The sequence below is a fragment of the Callorhinus ursinus genome, unplaced genomic scaffold (genome assembly GCF_003265705.2).
Source record: "Callorhinus ursinus isolate GAN/ISIS: 27379988/994484 unplaced genomic scaffold, GSC_fseal_2.0 scaffold34, whole genome shotgun sequence".
In the NCBI taxonomy this organism is placed as follows: domain Eukaryota; kingdom Metazoa; phylum Chordata; class Mammalia; order Carnivora; family Otariidae; genus Callorhinus; species Callorhinus ursinus.
The window spans coordinates 2,715,068-2,737,346 of NW_027397096.1; the positions used below are offsets into that span (position 1 = coordinate 2,715,068).

The 22,279-nt window shown below is 39.4% G+C and overlaps 1 protein-coding gene across 1 annotated transcript in view; it reads left to right on the forward strand.

Moving 5' to 3' along the window:
- BLMH (bleomycin hydrolase) overlaps nucleotides 1–22,279 on the forward strand; it is a 47,630-nt gene that overhangs the window by 11,709 nt on the left and 13,642 nt on the right. The window contains exons 7-11 of the mRNA XM_025851397.2: nucleotides 13,847–14,002; nucleotides 14,902–15,060; nucleotides 15,180–15,247; nucleotides 16,499–16,616; nucleotides 19,280–19,349. Coding sequence (XP_025707182.1) covers nucleotides 13,847–14,002; nucleotides 14,902–15,060; nucleotides 15,180–15,247; nucleotides 16,499–16,616; nucleotides 19,280–19,349 — 571 coding nt within the window. The remainder of the gene's footprint in view (nucleotides 1–13,846; nucleotides 14,003–14,901; nucleotides 15,061–15,179; nucleotides 15,248–16,498; nucleotides 16,617–19,279; nucleotides 19,350–22,279) is intronic.

The following is a 22,279-nucleotide window of genomic DNA, read 5'->3' on the forward strand; positions in this document are numbered from 1 at the left end:
AATTTCTAGGTACTCCTTACCCCTTAGCCCTTTTTGATATAAATCGCATTTTTTTCCTTAGTCTGTTGTTTATCTATGTATGATATGCTTTTTTTTTGCTATGCAGAATTTTTTACTTTTATATAGTCAAATTTGAAATCTTTTATAGTTTTTTAATTAGAAAGACTTTTCTCTAATTTTGAAAGAATTCTTCCATTTTTCTTCTAAAACTTGTTGCATTTTGATTTTTATATTTGAATTTCTAATCCCTTTAAAATTTATCCTGACAATAGAGTATGAGGTTTGGATCTAACTTTTTTTCCCCAAAGGCTACCCAGTTCACCCACATTTTTTTCCTTTCCGTCCTCTCTCTACTCCTTAATTTGATGTCATTTTTATCATTCTAAAGCCTCTGGGCTTTATCATTCTAAAGCCTCTGGGCTTTTGTTCTGTTCGTTTATTCATTTGCCAATAACTCTATTTTAGTTGCTGGAGCTACTTACAGTGTTGTAATATTTGTGAGGCTAGTTCCATCTCATTCTTCTCTTACTGTTTTCCTGGCTAATTTTGTTTTAGCATCTGTCCAATTAAGGCGTCTGTACTTTTAAAAGCTTCTCAGATGATTCTGGTTAAGAGCCACTGCTGAGGGCGCCTGGGTGGCTCAGTTGGTTAAGCGACTGCCTTCGGCTCAGGTCATGATCCTGGAGTCCCGGGATCGAGTCCCACATCAGGCTCCCTGCTCAGCAGGGAGTCTGCTTCTCCCTCTGATCCTCTTCCTTCTCGTGCTCTCTGTCTCTCATTCTCTCTCTCTCAAATAAATAAATAAAAATCGTTAAAAAAAAAAAAAAGAGCCACTGCTGAGAAGAAATAACGTTTTCTAGTATGGTCTTCTCTTTTGGATTCTGGAAGAGAAGAGGGAATTATTCTTTTAATAGCCTTGGAGGACATCTCTGACACTGAATAAGGAACTAACCTCAGGTTAGTTCTTAAAGATTCTTGAAGGAAAGAGATAATGTTCACCTATTATTTTCCCTTTTTACTAAAGAGATATAATCAGGAAAATCAATAAGTACTTAAACCAAAGGCTCTCTTTAATAGTTAAAATTCTGAAGTAATATGAACTAAATATTTAAATTCAGGCAGTCTCCTTTAAGTATTCTGGAGCTGAAAGTTAGTTGAATTCCTTCAGGAGTGAAAATTTCACATCTCCAAACAATATAAAATCCTTAGTTAAAATGGAGATAAATTGTGTATCATGTTTGCTTACAACCCTAAATACATTTTACATCATTATCTGTCATGAAAACCAAATGTAATGAAGACCTTTATTCCTTAACTTTGTGAACTATCATTTAAATGTCTCCATTGGATCTGATGTCACATTTTTCTTTTTAGCCCATTGAAGATCAGAATTGTTTTGAAAATAAACCTGCATTTCTTCTATCGTAGTTAGTGGGTATTATAGAAAGAAAAACAAAAGCCTGGGAACATGTTTTCTTCTTCTTGAAGTAGATGAAAAACTTTTATCCTCCCAACTCTTGACTTGAAAAAATGTTCAAAATTGCTTGCTGAGTCAGACATGGATCCAACCAGCCCAAGGTTCTATTTTGATGGTAGCACCCAGGGGGCATACTGTGTGAAGCATCTGGACCTCCACGGCATTCATTCAAATATTTCTCAGTGCCTGTTATATGGGAGGAGTTGCAGATAATACATTTTAAGTAACTTATATTTAGTAGGGGAATAAATTAAGTAATACAAAGTGAAGTAAATGTCTTGAGATATGCAAGCATATCTAACTCTAAAGATGGAATTGGTACATCTTCCTTGGGGGATCAAGAAAGGCTTCCTGGAGAAAGTTGCATTTGAGATGTGCTTTGGAATGAAGTGAGTTTGGAGTGAAAAGCATTCTAGATATGCCCAAGGCAGATTTAATGAGCAGTGAGTAGGCTAGTTTACCTAGAGTCTTAGGGAGGAGCTAGAATGGTATTTCTCAAAAAGTAATCTGAAGTCTATGTGCATTGGAATCATCAAAAGCTTATCAAAAAGTACAAATTTCTGGGTCCAGCTGAAAATATACTGAATCTGAATCTCTGGGGATGGGCCCTGTAATCTGCATTAAATTAAGTGATCCTGAGGCACATTGAGGTTTGAAGCTAGAATAATGTGGAAAGTTAGACATAACATCGTAAGAGTTTTGAACATTAGGATGAGAGTTTAATTTAGTCGGAGATGAGCAGTTAGGAAAATTTTGGAAGAGTAATGTGAAATAAAGCTGCACTTTAGGAGATTAATTAGGTGAAGCTGGAAGAAGGAGAGTTAGGGAGACCAGTTATGATGTTGTAGTAGTTCAGGTGGCACTGATTAGGCCTGAACAAGGGTGGTGACAATAGAAATGGAGAAGAGGGGAGAAGTTGAGAGAGGTCTTAGAGGAAAAAGCTGTGTGACTTGGCAGCTTATCTGCCAAGAATTCATCATTAAAAATAAGGAAGGGGAAGAATGAAGGGGGGGAATCAGAGGGGGAGACAAACCATGAGAGATGATGGACTCTGAAAAACAAACTGAGGGTTCTAGAGGGGAGGGGGGTGGGGGGATGGGTTAGCCTGGTGATGGTATTAAAGAGGGCACGTTCTGCGTGGAGCACTGGGTGTTATGCACAAACAATGAGTCATGGAACACTACATCACAAACTAATGATGTAGTGTATGGTGATTAACATAGCAATAAAAAATTAAAAAAAAATAATGTTAAGGAAATGAATAAACACAAACAAGAAAGAGAATCAGACCTATAAATACAGACAACAAACTGATGTTCACCAGAGGGAGGGGGTTGGGGGCACGGGCAGAATGGGTGAAGGGGAGTGGGAAGTACAGGCGTCCAGTCATGGAATGAATAAGACATGGGAATAAAAAGTACAGCATAGGGAATAGAGTCAGTGGTATTGTACTAAAGATATGTGGTGACAGGTGGGAGCTACACTTGCTGAGCATAATAGCCTAACACACAGAGGTGTTGAATCACTGTGTCGTACACCTGAAACTAATGTAACATGGCGTGTAAAAGTTTTTTTCAAATTAAAAGATTTTTTTTTTTAAAGATTTTATTTTATTATTTATTTGAGAGAGAGAGAATGAGAGATAGAGAGCACGAGAGGGAAGAGGGTCAGAGGGAGAAGCAGACTCCCTGCAGAGCAGGGAGCCTGATGTGGAACTCGATCCCAGGACTCCAGGATCATGACCTGAGCTGAAGGCAGTTGCTTAACCAACTGAGCCACCCAGGCGCCCAAATTAAAAGATTTTTTAAAAAGAGTAAGGTTAAGGTTTTAAGTCTGGTAGCTGGGGGAACGCTGGTGTGGTTCATGCAAGTCAGAGAAACTGTTTTCATAGACCCCTGTGAAGAGGAGAAACATTGGCTTTAAAGTGTCTAGTCCCAGGGCACTGTCCACTGGAAATGGGTTTCAAGCATATGGAAGCAATTCTGGAGCTCAGGAAAGGGAACGATCTAGAAAATTGACAGTGATGATAGTACAAATGGCTGAAGCCTTGGGGATGATTTAAATCCCTGAGGGAAAATAGAAGGTGTTGTGAGCATGTTATATAAAGACACACACGTGAGTTGTGTCTTTCCACAGTGTCAACTTTATTCAGTCATAAAGCAAGATTAAAATAATTGTAAAGCAGGTTCAGGATTCCAAATTCAATGACATTTCACTGCATATTTAATTTGGCTTCATACACATCACACAAGGCAAAGCACAATACGAAGTCTTAGAGCAAGCAAGATACAACAAGGGTAAGGAGTAAACAAACGCAAAGCCAGTCGGTGGGCACGCAGTTGAGATGAGGCCTTGGCCTGGTCAGGGTCACCTCTGGGCGTGTGCTACTCGTTATGTTCAAGCAGTGGAGAATCTGTTATGTTCAGAGATAAAACAGGCAGAGCCTTAATGGCAGTTGCCTTTTTGATTTGGTCAGATGTGAAAGGGTCAGCGTCTGGAGGGTCTGACAGTTTGCTGCAAAAATCCTCCATTTTTAGAGTTAATCGGCCGTGGGCCTTTTGCAGGCTTCCTCTGATTCTGCTATCAGTTCTGTGTGTCAGCCTGTGCTGGATTTGGCGATCCAGTTATGGAATGGTCTTGGCTACAACACCCTTGGCTGCTTATGTCACTGCTTGATGTAAGTCACTGCTTGACATGAATGACTCCATCTTGCTCTCTACAGGGGGATAGAACAGACCTGAGTAAAGAATTCTGGAAAATATCCATTTCCATACAAGTGAGTGCCAGAACTATGCTGTGATGTAGGCACTGGTCATCAGTGTCAGATGTTGCAGACTGGTCAGAGAATATAAGCACGGAGAAAAGGCTGCTGATTTCCTGAATAGGGGTGTGTAGAACAGTGTCAATAAAAGGAGAAGGGAAGGAGCTAGATGGAGAGGAGTCAGACCACAGCAAGAAAAGCAAGGCAGTATCAAGAAGCTTGGCAGTGAAGAGAAGGAAAAAAGTTGATACTCATTAATTCCACAAGTATTATTGGAGTACCTACTAAATATTAAGCATTTCTAAGTGCTGGGAGTACAGTGATGACCAAGACAGACATGGTCCCTGCTTTCATGGACTTTACATACTAGTGGAGGGAGACAGACAATACACAAGTAAATGAACGAGAAACTAATATGATACGTACTTTGAAGAACAAATAATACGATGATTGATGAGGTGGTCAGGAAAGGCCTTTCTGAGATCAAATTTGAGCTGAGACATGAGTAACAGAAAGACCAGCCATGCAGAGATGTGGATACAGAGCATACCAGACAGAGGGGACAGTAAGTGCAAAAGCCATAAGATGGGAGAAAGCTTGGTATTTTTGAAGAACAAAGGAAGGCAGTGTTGCTTGAGCTTGGAAAGAAGGTAGGGGAATGGTTGGAATGGGTCTCCTAGAGGAAAGGAGAACTGGCTTACATGCGTCCTACAAGCCAGGGTAATGAGTTTGCATTTTATTCTAAATGAGGTGACTATGGCAGTTAAAAAAAAAAAAATCCCCTTGAGTGTTTTGAGAATAGATAGTAAAACAAAGAGAGAAAGTAGGGAGACTAGTTAGGAGGCTCTTCTGGTCATGTAAATGAGAGGTTATCGTGATTGGGACCAGGGTGGTGAGGGTGAGGCTGGAGAGAAGTAAACACATTTTGGAATATATTTCCAAAGTGAAGCTCTCAGGACTCGCTGAGGAGAAGGGGACATCAGGTGATGTCATGGTACCTTGAGGTGGAGGACTTGCAGTTATGAGAGAAGGTCTTTTGGCAGTTAGGGCAGTGTGAGGGAACCCAGTGTGTGGAAAGGGCTAGCAAGCGCAAATGAGAAAAATAATAAATAATAAGGTTTTGGAGGAGGGAAAGAATAGATGTGGTCTGAAGTAGTGCTTTCAAACTTTAATGTGCTCACCAGTTCCCTAGAGAGCTTGTGAAAATGCAGATTGATTCAGGTCTGGGTGGAGCTGGAAAGTCTGCATTTCTAATTTATTTCTTTGATTCAAACACCACTCTAGAAGTAGCCTCAAAATCATCATTTGATGGGGCGCCTGGGTGGCTCAGATCGTTAAGCGTCTGCCTTCAGCTCAGGTCATGATCCCATGATCGAGTCCCACATCGGGCTCCTGGCTCAGCAGGGAGCCTGCTTCTCCTCCTCCCTCTGCCTCTCTCCCTGCTCATGCTCTCTCTCTCTGTATCTCTGTGTCTCAAATGAATAAATAAAATCTTTAAAAAAAAATCATCATTTGACTATTAGTTATCAGCTCTCTGTATGAGCTCATTTAACATCACAGAAGGGCATAAACCTTTTAAGTATACTTTTTAATGTCTTTCCCTGCCTGAAAATAAATTTAATGCCTCCAGAAAAGTATTTCCTTTGCCTGCTTTTGCAGGCACAGGTGAGTGTTCTTTTTTTTTTTAATTAATTTATTTATTTTAGAGAGAGAGGGGGGCCTGGGAGGGGGAGAGGGGGAGAGGGAGAGAGTCTCAGGCAGGCAGAGCCCGATGCGGGGCTTGATCCCAGGATCCTGAGATCACGAACTGAGCTGAAACCGGAAGTTGGATGCTTACCCAGCTGCGCCACCCAGATGCCCCTTTTTGTTAAGAGATTGTTGCCTTTCTTCCACTCCCCACTAGGAAGCAGTAGAGAGCTGTCTTCTCGTCTCCGCATATGCACAGTCACCAAGGTCCCTACTCCTTCCCTCTTGAAACTAGCTTATTTACCCACCACATGGAACTTTCTTCAAAGTTCAGCTGTTTCCTTTTACCACTTTTGTATCCTATGGCCTTTCTACTCTGTGATCAGTAGGTCATTTTACCTTTGGAGCCTAATTCCTCGATCAGTAAGTTGGAGCAGATGATTTCTTAAGGGCACTATAGCTTTGCATTTTTGTAACAATAGAAGCAACTAATATTTCTGCAATGCTTTAGACTTTATTGTACACTCTCTCAACTACCCAGTGGTGTAAATACAAATGAAGATTCCAAGATTCTGTCACTTCTGTAGTGGTTCTAAGCACTGAAGTCTTTGAGCTCTGCCAGTTTTGCTCCATTGCAAGTAGTTGGGTGGTTATCTTTGAACCACCTTTCCATTCTGACCCTTCTCATTACTACAGTTTCCCCCATTCCGTGTTTGCCTGTAGCAGCTTTAAGCTCTCACCGTTGTATGGATTCATGACTGACAGTCAACCATTGCATCCTCCCTTCCTCCTCCCACTTGATATCTGTCTCCCCTTGAGCCAGGGATATGGGAATTGACGCAGTCCCACATCATTTGTCTTTAAAATTGAGATTCACACGTTCCATGCCTCATGTTTTCTGTGTCCTTTTTTCTTTTTCCATTCCCTTTATTGATTATTCACCATGTTAGACTTCAGCAAATCATTGAAAATGAACAGATCTCCCTGGGTACAGTATTTTTAGAGACCAATTATAATGGACCTTTTCTCATAAAATTAGACTTGAGAGGCGGAACCCTTCTTTATAATTTACATTCTGCCTACTTACAGGCCACATAATAGGTAATAATATAGGCAATAAATACAGAATGTGTATAAACTGCAAATAGGACTTGGGCCTTTCTGACCCCAGCTTGCAGCTTTTCTGATACATTGCAGGTTGGTCCACAAATCCACATTTTGAGGTTAGTTTAAACTCCCAGTAATTTTCATTAGCCAAGGATATGAAACCATAGAAGCCAGCTGGCCACAAGAGGCAGATAGAGATGTGACATAGGGCAACAGAGCTTCCCTTTACTCCCCAGAGTGTACAAGGGAAGGATCTCAGTGAATCCTTCACCAAGATCAATTTTTGGCATACCACTGCCCTCTTATATTTGGCTCATGTCACAATTTTAAGACAACATTCTCTAACAATCTGTATTTAAGGGAATAATTACAAACATTGGATTCTCCTGGATATTTTGTTGTTATCGTTGTTTTTTAAACTGTATTAAGAATCAGCGGGGTCACATCATTATTGGGTTGTGAGGTTAGAGAAAAGCAGAACAGTTCCCAGGTGTCACTGACCCATAGATCTCTCTGCCTTTGGCTTTCTAGCATTTTGGAAAGGCCATATTCCCTGAATCCACTCCCTTGGCTCTGTTTTAACACCTTTTGTCAGGTTGGTTCCAATACTAAATTTAATATAAAATCACAATTATGAGTCATCTCATCCAGTAAATATTTCTTTAATGCATATACGTGGTACTGTCTAGCTAGGCATTGGGGATTTAGCAGTGAACAATACAGACAGGAATTCCTGCTTTCATTTAGTTTACTTTCTAATAAGAGAGAGATGAATAAAATATATAAAAAGTATAATATGCCAGAAGGTAAGTGCTATGGAGAAAAATAAAGGAGAGAAAGAGAGAAGTGCTTGGATGGGGAGTGGATAATTTCAGTTGAAGTCACAAATATATTTCCCCACATGGACTAATTGTGGTTTTTCATGTGTACTTATATTCTGAGTAATATGGTTATAGCCTTACTTTATTCAGTTGTGTGTAATGACTTGTGTTCAATGTCTGGTATCTTTCTTTTGTCCTGAATGCCAAGTGCATCTTGCGAGAAGCAGGTGACACTCCCAGGTTGACCACCAGAGAGCAGACTTGGCTGTCCAAAGCTCTCTTGTCAGTTTTGTACCTTTGAGAACAGAGAATGTTATTTAAGAACAGCAGAGCCTCTTATCAAGAAGATATAGTATCAGGGCCTCTGGAGATTATACTTTGGAAATTTTTTTTTGAGGTTAGAGTTCATTTAACTGTTGTTAGTTGGCTTGGAACCAAATATTCTTTCCAGAGTGTTACACACTGACCTAAATGTGAATGACTTTGGATAATTTACAGTCATGGTAAACAAGTAATATAAAACAAAGCAACATTGTCTCAAATTATAGTTTTACTAAAATTCAAGAGGAAGAGATGACACTCTTATCCTCATTCATGCCTTATAGGCATCTTTAATAAAAATACAGATTTATAAAACATATGCATTAGGGCATAAGCATTTGTCTTGCAAAAGGATTCACCATAGAATCCATTTAAATGATAAAAATGAATTTCCACTAATGCATTTTCGGAGAGAAAGGAAGAAATTATTTAACATTTTTTCTTTAGATAGAGCCAAATGGACAGTAAGGTACTATGTAAATTATAGTGTAAAACATTTATATTTATATTTAAAATGTGTTTAAACAAATTCACCTAGTTGTCATAATCTTCACTGGGCCTGGCCCTAGCCTTTCGCTTTTATTGGCCACTGCCTGGCAGAGCTGGATAAACCACCTTTGGTTGACTGAGAATTGATGAAAATGGTCTCACTGATCAATATGGCCATACACATGTGACAAATACTAGTTGGTAGTACACATCATTTAACAGTGTGATAGTTACCAGAAAGGAGGGGGATGGGTGAAATAGGTGATGGGGATTAAGGAGTGCACTTGTCATGATGAGCACAGGATAATGTATGGAAGTGTTGGATCACTATATTGTACACCTGAAACTAATATAACACTGTATATTAACTGGAATTAAAATAAAAACTTAAAAAAAATGCCCATCATTTAAGTTTATAAAACCTCCCTTGTCTAAGCATGTTCTAAATGGACACTTTCATTGACATTGTCTTGAGCATAGTTACCAGTGACAGTGTCCTCCTCATGATGACAGAGTCCTAAGGTTGCCGTTAGTGACCTTGGTGCTGAGCAAATACAAATGATTCTCTAATCCATGTGAATCCCAAACAGCTCATTAATCCATGGTTAGAGTAGCTCAGTTACAGTTGCTAATAGGATGCCCTGCCTCTTTGGTGTTAGAAACCAACCTAAGAATGATATAGCATTAAGAGAATGGTGGTTTAAGGACCAGCTAGCTCTTCAGGCCCTTACAGTAAATACAAGTAAAGGAACATTCTCTCTTGGAAAACAACATAACAAAAGGAAAGGCAAGCATTACCTCTTCTGTTGATTAATCTGCTTCTGTTAAGATAGTAGAATCATGCTTTGTTTTCTATAATAACCCATGAATTAAGCTCTTTATCCTTAATTACTGGCCTGATGTCATAGGCAGGTCCTGTTCTTTGCTTTCTAGCTTTGGTTCAGAGCATAAGGTTGAACCGTGGTATCAGGTTCCAGTCTGTCCCAGGGCTTTTTGAGGCCTGGAATGCAGTGGGGATGATGAAGAGAAGTAAAGACATAGCAATTTCAGTTTTTGATGATGAAATACAAATGCAGACTTAGAATTAGGAGATCTGGCATGTGTGTTCCCTGATGAATGAGGAAGTCAGATAGGGACTGGGGTAGCTAATAAATTTCCCTAAAGGTAAATTTGGAGAAAGTTCTGGCTTCTGAAATCAACCACTCAGGGACAGCTCAGGAGTACCCAAAGCTAAGCTTTTTAAGTGGTCTTTCAGGTTGAAAGTGGTAGATGGGGATGGGAGAGGCATAGATTATCTGGTGATTTCTCTAAAACAAAGGCAGGAGCAGATATTTCTGAAGGGAAAGGACCATAAAGTGAGGGAAGAATGTGGGTTCTGTCAGTTTAAGGACAACAGCGTTCTCCAGAGTAGGTGGTCCAAGAAGAGGAGGGGAAAGAGGGGTGTTTCTTACAGGTTCTAGCTTTGTTTTGTCCTCTGAGCTTTCCCTTTTGCCTGCTTTTAGGATTAGTAGGACATTATTTTAAAAATAAAATAGCTCCACTGCTTCCAAGAATGACTGCAATATAGGTAGGATTGGCTACCCTAATCTTATCCATATTTAGTACACCTTAAAATTTAGAAGGACAGAGTTCAGAGATTACTTCATCCTAATAGAGAATTTTCCAAAGTGTAAGTATCTAGTCTATGAAATGAGAAAATAACAGTGTTACTTTGGGAGCCATTGTTCTTCCCTTAACTAGAGGGAAAAGAGAGAGAAATGTCCTTAATTATAAATGGAATTGATAGATGATGATTTGTATAATCAGCTTGTGGCAGGTGTGAATCCATGATCTGTTTGTCAGAAATGGACTGGAGCTAGTGTGTTTGACTTAACTACCACCAAGTTCTGGATGTTGGAGTGTAGGAAAACATTGCCTATACCTGTGAGTAAATCCTCAACCATCAGAATGTTTTTAAACAGAGCAGAAGCCCAGTTTGAACTCCTAAATTCAAATTTCACACCAGTCACTGGAGAAGAACTTTTAAGAAAACTGTTTTTAATGTGGTTCTTCTAGGGCTTGTTGGGATATGTCTAAGACCTAGTTACTGTCCCTACTGATTAAATCTAGTTGGGGGTGGGGGGAGGTCTTAGAGAAACATAAACGGCTCTGTGGAATCAAATGTTAAATTCTTATGCCAGAAGTGTTCAGAGAAGGGAACAGTTAGTGTGAGCTGGAATAATTAATTGGTGAAAACTTTCTAGGGGAGGGGTATCCTGCACTGAGCTGTAAAGTATGGGAGTAGGATTGGGATCTCGGAACAGAGGAGACAACAAAATTATGAAGGTGATAGTGAGCTGAATGCATTCGGTGGACAGGAAAGAGAGACACAGACAAGCCTAACTGAAGTGTGGGATCTATGATGGGAAATAAGGTTTGGTGAAGTTATAGGGAACCTTTAAAAACTGGGAAAGGCACATTAAAACCACAGTGAGAGGGGCGCCTGGGTGGCTCAGTTGGTTAAGCGACTGCCTTCGGCTCAGGTCATGATCCTGGAGTCCCGGGATCGAGTCCCACATCGGGCTCCCTGCTCAGCAGGGAGTCTGCTTCTCCCTCTGACCCTCTTCCCTCTCGTGCTCTCTGTCTCTCATTCTCTCTCTCTCAAATAAATAAAATCTTTAAAAAAAATAAAATAAAACCACAGTGAGATATAATTACATAACCACCAAAATGACATTAAAAATAGAATGTCAGGTATTGGGAGGAATGCAGTACAACTGAAATTTTCTTATTTTTTTTTTCTCTCATACTGACAAGTATGTAAATTCCTTAACCCCTTTGAGAACTGTGTGGGTAAAAATGTCCATAGCGGTTTTATTCACAGTTACCCCAAACTGCAAATAACTCATATGTCTCATCACCAGGAGAGTAGATAATATGTAATCTCTTTACACAGTGGAATACTACACAGCAATAGAGAATGAATTAGTAATACCCACAGCACTATGAGTGGATCGCACAGGCATTTTGTCAACAAAAGAATGAGAGTATTGTATGGTGATTAACATAACATAATAAAATTAAAAAAAAAGAATGAGATACAAAAGAGAATATGCTGTATGAGTCCATTTATATGAAGTTAAAGGAAAGGCAGAATTAGTCAATGGTTATATAAGTCAAAATGGTAATTACTTTGGGGGAGGTGTGGGTTATTGATTGCAGAGGATCCAGGGAACCTCGGGAGCCCTGGAAATATTCTGTATATTAATCTAAATGGTAGTTACATGGGTATGTATGTATGTAAAAAGTTGACTAGAGCTGTATATTTCAAATTAATACACTTTACATACTTAATATATGTTATGTTTTAGTAAAAAAGTGGGAATAATTAGGTTCTGGAGTTTAGATTTGTTGTGGGAGGTAATAGGGAAGCATTATGGAATCTTGAATAAGGAAGTGACCGAAGAAACTGGTGCTTCTAAAATGATTCATCTTCTAATGATGTGGAGAATGGAACAGTGTTCAGATCAGCTATTATATCTAGATCAGATATAGTGCTACATGCTATAGGAGAGACAAAATATCCATGACCCGATCCTTAGCCTTAAGAAGTTTATGCTCTTAGGTGCCTGAGAGGCTCAGTCGGTTAAGTGTCTGCCTTCAGCTCAGGTCATGATCCCAGGGTCCTGGGATTGAGTCCCACATCGGACTCCCTACTCAGCAGGGAGTCGGCTTCTCCCTCTGCCCCTCACCCCCGCTCATTCTCTCTCTCTCGCAAAAATAAACTGTTAAAAAAAAAGTAAGTTTATGGTCTTTTGGAGGACATAAGTTATATGAAACCCAGAAAGTTACAGTGATAAATGCTTGATTCATGGTGGTATGGAAATCAGATCTGAGTTCACTCAGTTCACTGAAATCAGATCTGAGTTCAACTCCTAATTCTGTCATTTATTAATTTTCTGACTTCAGTCAAATTATTTATTCCCTAAAAGGTTGGTTTCCTTATCTATAAAATAGGAATAACGTCTGCTTTTGCTGAGAAGATTCAGAGATGTGGTATTCAAAGATTATAGTACAACACAGTAGACATTCAGTAAATGTTCCCTTTTCTTAAACCCTGTACCCATAGAGCAATACTTTTTTTGTTTTTTAAACAAAGTATGGCCTTAGTTCAGATCATGGTTCTGCCACTTACTGGCTATGTCACCTTAAGTAGCTTACTTAATTTCTTTGTCTCAATCTCTTGGGGGACGAAAAGGGAGGGGAAATTATACTGTGAGTGAGTGTTATGAGATTTAAGAGAACCTAGCAGATATGTAGTATCTAGCATGAAAGAGGCACACTAAGTAAATATAAGATCCATTTCTCTTGAATGTAATGGAGTATACAAATGTGTAATACAAATAATGCAGGTAATAAGTGATGAAATTGGATCAGAGTGGGTACTGTGGGGTGGAGAAAGAAGAGGCTCATCATATCATATTTTTAAAAGATATAGCAAATTTGATATAGCAGAGGAAGCTTTTCCATACTGTGACCTTATACAAGGTGTTTCTCTGTGCTTCTATTTTTGTCTTTTTATAAGATGAAAACAATACAAAATATATCCTTGGATTGTAATGATGCTAACTTGAAGGTGTGACATTATTAGAAACTATGGTGGGGTCTCATAACCCAAAAAATGATACCTTCCACTAGAAGTTATTCTTGTTCTAGTAATACTTCTAATAGGCATTGTCACCCAAGCTCCAACTGAAAAGTTAACGTCTTTTCTATGAGTGGAGACCCCTGTCACAATCAAAGGAAAACCTAGATGCCTAAAGGGAAGGAAATCCATTTATAATGTGCACCATTATTTGTCACTTGAAATATAATCAGCAGAGCAGCAACCCAGGTCTTGTTGGGTATCAGTGGTGAGTGGTTTCTTTCTTGGCTAAAGGAGTTTAATTTGCAGGGCAAATACTAAGTACTAAATATTAACATTTCAGAAGTGCATTGTTCAGACTGTTTATGAACTCACAAGTCAGCTGATCAAATCCTGGACATCAGCCTTCAAATTTTTGGAGCAGTGTTAGAGTTCCTGTGAAACTTCTGGCCTGAATTAGCTGCTGATTCCTAGTGTTTCCCAAGCTTGAGGAAAACAAAGAGGTAAAAAATAACACTTTTCCCTAGCCATTGCTCATTTGTCCCCCTTCTTTCTTCCAGATATTCCGAGTGGTGTGCATTTGTTTGGGTAATCCACCAGAGACATTCACCTGGGAGTATCGAGACAAAGATAAAAATTATCAGAAGATTGGCCCCATAACACCGTTGGAGTTTTACAGGGAACATGTCAAGCCACTCTTCAATATGGAAAATAAGGTTGGAGACTGGCACTGGCAGCCACTGGCTATTTACTTTCAAATACCTGTTGTCTACAAGGAAGGGTCTAAGATTCTTGAGCTAACATGCATGGTCATCAAACTGGACAGTAAACAAACTATTTTCTCCTTTCCTCTTGAGGTATTTTATGTACCTAATGATAGAGTTGGTCATCTGAGGATCTGTCACCTTTCCCCAGTGCTCCTCTCCGGAAACTTCTGACTATAGGCCAGCAGTCAGTTTAATTCCCACACACTCCCCTGATTTGGGCCCAGAATCAATCTCAGGTGCAAGACAAGAAAAGGAGATTAGGTGTTTCTTGCCATGAGTTCGGAGCACCTCTGTACCACGGACCTCACTGGGGACTTTGACATGGAAAGGAGCACTGTCCATCCTAGTTTTTCGTGCTCTCTTCAGGTCTTCTCCGCCAATCTAGCCAGATAACCAGAACCTCTTACTTCCTTGGCATTTGGACCCTTCTATAAGCAAGTGGCTTTGTTTTGGGAGTGGAATCTCAGCTTGGTTGCTGTGTTGCTAGGAATTGAGCCTGTCTTGTAACTTGAGAACAGGAGTCTTAGAGTGATGGGATCTCCATCTTGCCTTATTCGGTGCATGCAATTCTTCAGAATTTGTTTTGGGGCAGTTCTTGCCAGTAGGAAAAACAAGTAGATGCAGTTCCCAAAGTGTGTTCCTTGCACTAACTAGATTATGCAAGAATCGCTCTTCACATGACTTTGCCACCTTTGGTTTCTTTGTTATTTAGCAAGGTATTTGTAATGTTTTTTCTTGCAAGCAGAAGTGATGAGTTTGATGCCCACATAAGAATTTGGAGGAGAGGTGAAGCCTTGTTTGAGGTTCCTGGCTTTATGTTCTAATCAACATGTTATTAATCTCAATAGATTTGTTTAGTGAATGACCCTCGGCCACAGCACAAGTACAACAGAGTTTACACAGTGGACTACTTAAGCAATATGGTTGGCGGGAGAAAAACTCTATATAACAACCAGCCCATTGACTTCTTGAAAAAGATGGTCGCCGCCTCCATCAAAGATGGAGAGGTTGGTATCGTTTCTGTGTCTTCCCCATTAGGGTTAAAAACCTCTTCTCCGCTTGTTTGGTGTAAGAGGAAGACAGGATTTATGTTGACTTTCTTTTCTCCTCTTTCCTCTATTTCTAGGCTGTGTGGTTTGGCTGTGATGTTGGAAAACACTTCAGTGGCAAGCTAGGCCTCAGTGACATGAATGTGTGAGTACAAGAAATTTAAAATAGAAAATCATCTGTGGGCTGTTGTTGTTGGAGTGCACTCTTGGTACGAAATGACTCAGCTGAGGTTCACCCGAAGATTAAGGTTGGCCTGAGGGTGGGTCTCTCTCTATCTTGTAGAGTTTGAGGACTCATAGCATAAACTCCACATAACGTATATGCTGTAACCTGGGAAGTCAAGATCATACTTCATATTTAAGTTGAAGTTGTTGCATGTTCCTAAAAAGCCATCCTATATGAGAAAAACACTTAAAAAAAATTGATTACTGTATAAATCTGCTCAGTACATTTGAGATGTAATGAAGGGTTTTCCAGACTTCTTGTTTGCTATTTCATCCTTCTTAACTACTACTCTTACTTTGATGCCTTATCTATTTTGTCGTTAAGACTACTAGGACTAATTTGCATGCATACTCTGAAGCATGCCTCCTGGTTGTTTATGGCAGTGAAGGTTCATTTGCTAACTAAATCATGCAGAATTCCTTGACTATTAAAATAAACCCCTTTATGGTTTCTTACCGTTACTTACGAGAAGTTGAGTAAATAATTAAGAACAGAGAAGAGAAATCTGAAAGAGAGAATTCATGAATTTTTTTAACTTTGACAATATTCTCCAATATTTTTGACATTATTTGTTTAAATTTCACTATCAGTAGTGGTCTAAATGAGCTCAGAAACTGGATGGTTCCGAACTGGGTGGTTCAGCTCAGGAGAGACTTTTTTTTTTTTTGAGAGGGAGGGGTAGGGAGGGGCAGAAGGAGAGAAAGAATCTTACGCAGTCTCCATACCAAGCACCAGCCTGATGCAGGGCTCGGGGTTCCATCTCACAACCCTGAGATCATGACCTGAGCCGAAATCAAGGGTTGACACTTAACCAGCTGAGCCACCCAAGCGCCCCAGAAGAGATCATTTTTTGAAGAAGTTACTTCAAAAGATTTTTTTTAAGGTTTTCTTGCCAAAATAACCAATACAAACTCATCTTGTCAGCCTTTGAGATGGGGCATTTGTTTAATTATTTCATATTTTCCTCAGTACGCTTGTAGCACATAGAGAATGGAATCCCATTGAGAGACCAAATCCTGCATGTATACCATATTCTCTGAAGAGCTACAGCCCATATTCATTTGGAACTGTGGAGCTCCTTCAGTTTCTTTTATGTTCCTTTTACAACCAGAAGCCAGTTTTCCCCCTTGATTGTACTGTCTTTATTCTGTACTACCATTCTTTTTACAGCTATGATCATGAGTTAGTGTTTGGTGTCTCCTTGAAGAACATGAATAAAGCTGAGAGGTTGACTTTTGGTGAGTCACTTATGACCCACGCCATGACCTTCACTGCTGTCTCAGAGAAGGTATGACCCTCAGCATGCTTACTGCAGTGTTTGCACAGATGGACCTACATTCTCCTGTAGACTGTTACCTAACAGAGCTTCATTCATGTGTTTTCTGTTAAAAGTTAGCTTCTAAGCAAGACACTGTACTCACGTCAGTTGGGGTTTGGCTGCATGCTCAGAGGTAATAAAAATAGGAACTTTCCATGAGGAACAGAATTTGGGTCAAAAGGGAGTAAGGAAGTAACAGCTTTGCTGTGACTTTGGAAGTTCTTGATGTGAAGAGAGATCAGCGAGAGAACCTGGGGGAGAAGATAACTTCTATGTATAAGGAATTAAAATATGCCCTGAAAGTGTTCATATCTTGATGACTTATATTTTCAGACTTACCTTCTTTTCATTTGTCATTCAGATTCTTCTGCAGTAAAATGTCAATAACAGTAATCTGTGGACTCCTTGCCCATTGCTGGATTTATACAGAGCTATTCAGGAAATTGGATATGAAGTATTTAGAGTTTCCTATGAAATACTCTGAATAGTAATATCACTGTTTCTAGAACCTAGTGTTGGAAACAATAACTGAAATTTTATCTTTCACAAATAAGCTTCCCCATTTCTAGGCTGTAGAGTGTATATTTCACTCCTGTGCTCATGGATCATAGGAAAAAAAAATTTTAAACTACTTTAATTCTTTACCACTACAAAAAAAAAAGATGTTCCTTTTCTAGTCAAATTACTGGAAACAAAGTCACAGAATAACTACCTCGACAAGCAAAGTGTTAGAAAGCATTTTTCATAAAATACTATTAAAAAAAGGAACAAAATACTAAAGTAAATAAAATACTAAAATACTTAGAACAAAATACTAAGTGGTTTATATTTTATATTTTTATATTTATTTATATTTATGTTTGGACCTGCTGTATTGGATTTTAACAAAAGCTCCTTAAATTAAAGTTAAACTTTTAAATTGTTTAGAGAATTATTAAAAAACAAAAATAAATGAAAAACCTGTAATTGCCAGGAGATGTTCAGTTTTTTTTTTTTAATCATTTTCCATCTCTGTTATATTCCTAATTTTCAGAAATAAAAATCATACACACTGGGTCATTTTCTCTGGAACTTCCATTCTTTGATTATAAACATGCCATTTTTATGGCTTATAAACGTGCCATTTTTTTTCTCAGGGATATGGAGCTACTTTATATGCTAATAGTATAAAGCAGAATTTATATTACCACAATTGGAATTCTATATTGAAATCTCTCTCTTCCCTCTAGTTTGTGTTTTTGACTACCATTACTAATTTGCACTGCGTTTGAATAATTATGCAAAGATAAATGCTAGTAGCTCTATTCTGGGATATCCTTTCTTGGTTGCTGATTTCTTGGAATCCCTATGGTGGAGGTCCAGGTATTATTCCATATGTGTAGATGACACAGAGAACAGTTCTGTCTAGGTCATGCACAAATTCATTGGCCAAGGAGAGGAAACATTTGCAGACTCATTATAGTAAATGACCTTAGGTGGTATAGATTCTAACAGTATATTTAAAAGGAAAGTAAAAATGTACTACAATGGGGGGAGTAGAAAACCAAAACAGACATCTGATAGGCTAACTCCAGAATGTATAGTTTAATTATGTGGTTTTGAAGGTACCTGGGGCCCAGATTAAGAGGTAGTACAGATAAAGGTGTTTGAAACTTGTTGATTTGATTGTTGGCTATTTCTGAGACTGAAAATTACTGAGATCTAAGAAAACTGTCAAGAGAAAAATCAGATCCCATGTAGATGAGACTCATGCAGTTATATGCAAGTAGGAGTTGACAGATGAAATCATTAGGAGCCGGCTCTCTTCTCAAAGATTTGAGTTGTTTTGACATCAGCAAATGCCCTGGGTAAATGTAAAAGATAAGAGTCTTCCCAAATGGAGCCTTGCTCTATCCTTTTCTGTGTTACTGTAGTAAAGGTTATGAATGAAGGTTATCATTAAGTGTCATTCTCCCTTTAAGAAGATTATAATTGAGTTCATTTCATTAAGACAAAAGAGGGAGAACAGTAGAACTGTCTGGCTTTTGTTTTACGAAAGTAGTCTTTTTACTTTCGCTTTGCCATTCAGTCTCTATTGTATTAAATTCAGTATTTGTGTAACTGAATCAGTAAAAGCGCACATTTGGAGCGTATCATTACTTGGTTCCACTAAGTAGAAAATTAGGCAGTATGATGAGAATGTGTTTGTTTTCTTTTTAAAACTCTGACTAGGTCTTAGAGTCATTTCTAAAATGAATACAGTGGGAAGCCTTTACAGAGAATGCTGTTTGATTAAAAGCAAGGGTCCCTGGTTTCAGATGGTGTTCACCACTTTTAGTAATTTAATATTTCATATTGTCACCCAAGTAGCAATTTAATATGCTTATTTTTGGTGTAGAATATAATGTAAAGGAGAAAATAGTATTTGTTGTTTTGTTACATGTATTGCATTTTTACTCCCAAGAGAGTTAAACCTCACTTCTATTAGAGTATCCCTTTAGTTATAGTAGAGAATATATGGCCCTGACCATGTATATCATGGCTGTGTAGAGAAGACTGTTTCTTCTGAGTGGCTGAAGAAGGGCTAAAATTACATGACACCTCAGCAGGAGGGATCTGTTTCAGACTATACATTGTTATCCACTCTTTTGCAGGATGATCAGGATGGTACATTTGTGAAATGGAGAGTGGAGAATTCATGGGGTGAAGATCATGGCCACAAAGGTGAGCTTAGTCTGGTAATGCTAACTCAGGGTGACTGGAGTCTGCACTACTCTCTGCCTCCTAAGAGATATGGGTAAAAGGCTGCCCTAGTGTGTAGCATTTTTCAGTAATTAGTTCATTAGCTAGACTATTCTACAGAGAATCTGAGGATCTCGTTTGCCTCCATGATCCCGATGGCCAGCATGTTGTGCCTGAACCCACAGCTGATTCTGAGACCAGTATATGCTGGTATTCATTCCAAACCATGTTGACCCTACTAGACCTCTTTGTACCAGAACCACTTGACCAATGAGAAAGTTGAGTTTCCTTTGCCAGGACGCTTGCTATATATAGCATTTGGTGTGTTTTCATGTACTGCACTAACTCTCTAGAAAGACAGAACCTTCTGAGTGGGAGAATGGGATTGGCAAGAAACTTTAGCCATTTATTGGAGTCTCCTTAGAAGTTGTGAAGTCCAAAGAGCAGACGAATGCTCTGCTTACCGTTTAGAACTGTTCTGTTCTGACATATCAAAACCCAGGCCGAAGTCATAAGGAAATTATAGTAATTAGGCTTAAAAAGCTAACAGGTAATATGAGTTATAGAAAAGTAAAAAATATGTATATAAGCAAAATGAAGAAAATAAAAATGTAAAGTAATCCTATCACCCAGAGATCACCATCGATTAACAGTTTAGGGTATATTCTTGCAAATTTTTTTAAAGATTTTATTTATTTGAGATGGAGAGAGAGAACGAGCACACGTGCATGCACAGGAGCAGGGGGGAGGAGGCAGAGGAAGAGGGAGAAGCAGGCTCTCCACTGAGCAGGGAACCCAACATGGAGCTCCATCCCAGGACCCTGGGATCATGACCTGCGCTGAAGGCAAACGCTTAACCAGCTGAGCCACCCAGGCACCCCATATACTTGCAAATTTTTGAGACCATACTTTTTAAAGACAACTTTTCATAGTAGATAAAACCCTTTTAAGGTGTTTTTTAAGATTTTATTTATTTGAGAGAGAGAGAGAAAGAGAGAGAAAGGAGTGGGGGGGAGGGGCAGAGGGAGAAGCAGGCTCCCCGCTCTGCAGGGAACTTGATGTGGGGCTGGATGCCAGGACTCGAGGATCATGACTTGAGCCAAAGGCAGACGCTTAACCGCCTGAGCCACCCAGGTGCCCCTGAGGTGTTTTTATGCCTTAATTTTTAGGGTTTCTTTTTTTTTTTTTTTAAGATTTTATTTATTTATTTGACGGAGAGAGACGCAGCGAGAGAGGGAACACAAGCAGGGGGAGTGGGAGAGGGAGAAGCAGGCTTCCCGCCGAGCAGGGAGCCCTGTGCAGGGCTCGATCCCAGGAACCCTGGGATCATGACCTGAGCCAAAGGCAGACGCTTAATGACTGAGCCACCCAGGCAACCTAGTTTTTAGGGTTTCAAACCCAAAGTGGCAACCACCATAGAGTATTGGGCGAGAGAGCGTGACATGCATGTGTGTTGGTGGTATTTTGTAGCAGCTCCTTACCAGAGTCCATATTCTTAACATTTAGCCAGTGAATTCTGGCTAGGGAAAATGCAATAACCCCAGCTTACTAGACTAGCTAGAAGACTGAGAAGAAGTAGGTAGGGAATCCTGTGAGAGATACCCAAACATTTGGAATTAAACTTCAGCACATATTCCACCAACCAAGGATCAGCCAGAAATTTCCTTACTAAATAAGAAAAAGAAAATAGAGATCTTAGCAACTCTTTGCCTGTTGCCGTTTAGATAGTGATTTCCCAACTGTTTGTCAGCCCTAGGATTTCCAAGGGTAAGAGGTTGGGGGCAGGGGGGGCGCGGCGCAGGTTTGGAAGTGAGCTGATGTCATTTATATTTGAAAACTACTGGGCGCCTGGGTGGCTCAGTTGGACGACTGCCTTCGGCTCAGGTCATGATCCTGGAGTCCCGGGATCGAGTCCCGCATTGGGCTCCCTGCTCGGCTGGGAGTCTGCTTCTCCCTGTGACCCTCTTCCCTCTCGTGCTCTCTATCTCTCATTCTCTCTCTCTCAAATAAATAAAATCTTAAAAAAAAAAAAAAAAACTACTGTCTTAGAAGAGTCTATTAACCTCCCTGTTGAACTTGACTTGAGTATGCTGTGATTCAGCAGCACAGGCCAAAACCTGGAAGCCATTTAATTTGTTATTCTAAGTCTTTCCATCTCCCCATGATGTGATCCTTGGTGGATTTTGGCTGACCATCCCTGGGATCTGCCATGAAACTCCGCAGCTCAGTGTTTCTATGTAAACAAATAAAAGCACTGTTAGTGCATTTCTGTTCATCATCAGTTGGGTGTGCCCCTTCTGTGATTTCTACAATTGTTCTGTGGTTATGGGCTGCTTGTTATATTAACTTATGAATTAAAGTGCAGTATATATTTAAATTGGTGATTCCTTATATGATGAATTTTATTTTAAGGCAAATATACATTGGGATTAGGTGGAGAAGGGTAGAAACCTTAACAAACTTAGCAGAAAAATCAAGATAACTCATCATTTAGTTACATCTGCAAATTGGTAGTAGTTAAGAAATGGATGCAAAGGAATAACTTGTCTTGAATTGGAAGGATTTGATATTTGTAACATTTTAAAACATAGGAGATTGCTTCAGATGAACCTCTGTAGCTTCTGTTTCATTTTTGGTCTAATTTGGTCCCTGTAATTGGGTTTGTTATCATAAAGGTTAGTGTTTAGGAAAAGGACTACAGTTATGGTTTAGATGAGCCTGGATCTGTTGGCTTGCTTCCATGATATTTTTCCATCTGTAACAGTCACTCGGTTTGTAGATTAGTGGTGTGTTTTTTGTTGTTTTTGTTGACCTGTCAATAACCAGTGTTGTGGCTTGACCAGCCCTTGTGGTTTTTATTCTGATTGCAAAATGCCCTTCAGCAATAACCATCAGGAAACTTTGAAAAAGTA